The following is a 2367-nucleotide window of genomic DNA, read 5'->3' on the forward strand; positions in this document are numbered from 1 at the left end:
CCCCCGGCCCGCCGCCCCGTCCGGAGCCCCGCTGCCGGCGCTGCCTTCCACCGCTCCACCGAGGACCTGCGGATGCGGCAGAGCGCGAGCTACGGCCGCCTGCGTAAGCTGGGAAGGCAAAAACGGGCGATCACACCTACCGGGGATCCCGCCACGGCCCCAACTGAGATGTGGTTTGTGTAACGGCGGGGTGGTGGCAGAGAACCTCATGTTCTTGGGTTTCCCCCTGGCTGGACCCGGTTTGAAGGCCCAGCCGTAATAAATAACGTCTTTTTCCTTTGTGTTGAAGTCCTCCCACCACGTTTTCTCCTTGCCTGTGGGGCTGGGGTCAGGCTGCCCACCACAGTGAGGTTTCCTCACCTTCTCCCTCTCGTCTCCGTCAGGTCATGCGCAGAGTCGGAGCATGAATGACATCTCGGACACACCGAGCACCGACCAGGTACCAACCCCAAGCAACAAAAGCGCGGTGCCAGGGGGAGCATCTCTGACATGACGCGCTCTGGGGCGGGGGCTCTGTGGTGGCCAAGGTCCATGTGAACCTTGTGCGGCTCCGCTCGGTCGATAACCACACAAATTCCTAATTAGGGAAATTAATACGTGTATTGATCCCGGTCAGCTCCTGGGGGAGCTGTCCCAGAAATAATACCTGTGCTTGCACGGGACGGGGGACGTAGGAGGATGCTGGTGTAGCTCCACATCCTTCAGGTGGAGAAAAAAATTACTGAAATCTTTAGATAGGAACAGAAATAAAAGCTGCTTGGAAGAGCATGGGGGTCCTGAAAGAGCCTTTCCCCGGCTGGGTAAGGGCGGGTTGCGGGGTGCGAATCCCAACCGAGGACTTGGGGCCGCAGACGTGAATCCAGCTCTTGAGCGAAGGGTTTGTGCCGTCATGGACGCGACACAGAGCTCAGCTGAGAGGCTGTCGGGGGCTTTCCCCCCGCCCCATTCGCTTGGCACGGGAGAGCTGGGAAGGGTGTCAGGCTGCTGGGGCAGTTGGAGGGCAGATCCCTGCTTGGATCAGGAGGGTTTGTCCCGTGCCGGTGTCGAAGCTATTCCGCTGGGAACTGTGGACGCGTTATAGGGGCTTTGCTTTGTTGCTGCTGGTTTCAGCGTGATTTCAGCGCAGGGACAATGAAACCACGGGGGTTTGTAGGGGACGGGGTGGGATGGCAGTTTGCTTCTCCCCATGGATGTCCCTCCTGGGCTTCCCCGGGGCGATGCCGTTTAGGGGAGGGATGGGAACTCAGTGAACCACAGACACCACGGAGGCAGCAGGTTTCCAGGGCACGTCCCGAAACGAGAGCTGCCGTAAAGCAAAGCCAGCGCCCGCTGATGAACCCCAAACACCCGCCTCCAGCAGCGGGGTGCAGAGGGTTAATCCCAAAATATGCAAAGCATTTAGGTTTAATCGCCCTGTTAGGCTCACTACAAAGGGACTTTTTAAGAGTTACATGAAGCTTAGTGGTCACCATTAACTCCTGCTCCCTCCAAGCCCCATTGGAGGAGTTGCTTTATTATTATTAATTTTTTTTTTTCCATGTGGGTTTAAAAGATTAGAAAGGGGGGAGCTCACTGCCCGGCTCACATGCCTCCCCTCATGCTGGCGTATAGATTATCATAACACCCTGCCTGGGCTGGTATTGAACCCTTTTAGTCCAATAATGAAAGAGCTGCAGGGGAGAAGAGACCCGGGCATAAATCCATGAACCACGTTTCCTACTTCCATCATTTGTTCCTGCTCCGGAGATGAGACTGGGGAGGAATAAGCTACGACAACATCCCTGGGCGGTGTTTCTGCGGTGCAGGGCGTCTTGGGGGACCCAGAGCTGCAAAAGTTCCTGCTGGCTTGCTCTGGGATCCGTGTGTTTTGGCTCAAATGATCCGTGTGGGTGTTTCCTTGTGTAGATCCCAGCGCTGCAGAGCGGCCCAGTCACACCTCGTGTTAGGGAGCCCCAAGCGTGTGGGCTCCAGCTGACCTTGGGCTTAGTGATGGTTTTGACTCACGAAGGAGTTCACCTTTGTGAATTTTTGCTGGTTAATTCTTGGATATGGCTCTTGAGGCCCCACCTCTGGGAGCCCCGGGATCCATCAGAGATCAAGAGGTTTGAGTCTGGGCTTCAGCTTTTGCCTTCGGGCTGTGGAAAGGCCAAATTTCAGCAGCTGCTCCCTTCCCCGCCCTCGTCTTTCCAACAGCTGAAGAACAAGTTCATCAAGAAGATTCCCAAGGATGCAGAGGCCTCCAATGTGCTGGTGGGAGAAGTGGAGTTCCTGGAGAAGCCCTTTGTGGCTTTTGTGCGGCTCCTCCCGGCGACGATGCTGGGAGGGGGGAAGGAGGGGCCCGTCCCCACCAGGCGAGAGCAGTTCCTT

At 56.7% G+C, this 2367-nt stretch overlaps 1 protein-coding gene across 1 annotated transcript in view; it reads left to right on the plus strand.

The window, feature by feature from the left end:
- SLC4A5 (solute carrier family 4 (sodium bicarbonate cotransporter), member 5) overlaps nucleotides 1–2367 on the plus strand; it is a gene marked incomplete at its 3' end in the record, with an annotated part of 15025 nt that overhangs the window by 4624 nt on the left and 8034 nt on the right. Inside the window, exons 4-6 of the mRNA XM_010137271.1 lie at nucleotides 5–103; nucleotides 384–439; nucleotides 2194–2351. Coding sequence (XP_010135573.1) covers nucleotides 5–103; nucleotides 384–439; nucleotides 2194–2351 — 313 coding nt within the window. The remainder of the gene's footprint in view (nucleotides 1–4; nucleotides 104–383; nucleotides 440–2193; nucleotides 2352–2367) is intronic.

Source organism: Buceros rhinoceros, unplaced genomic scaffold, assembly GCF_000710305.1.
Source record: "Buceros rhinoceros silvestris isolate BGI_N320 unplaced genomic scaffold, ASM71030v1 scaffold26185, whole genome shotgun sequence".
In the NCBI taxonomy this organism is placed as follows: domain Eukaryota; kingdom Metazoa; phylum Chordata; class Aves; order Bucerotiformes; family Bucerotidae; genus Buceros; species Buceros rhinoceros.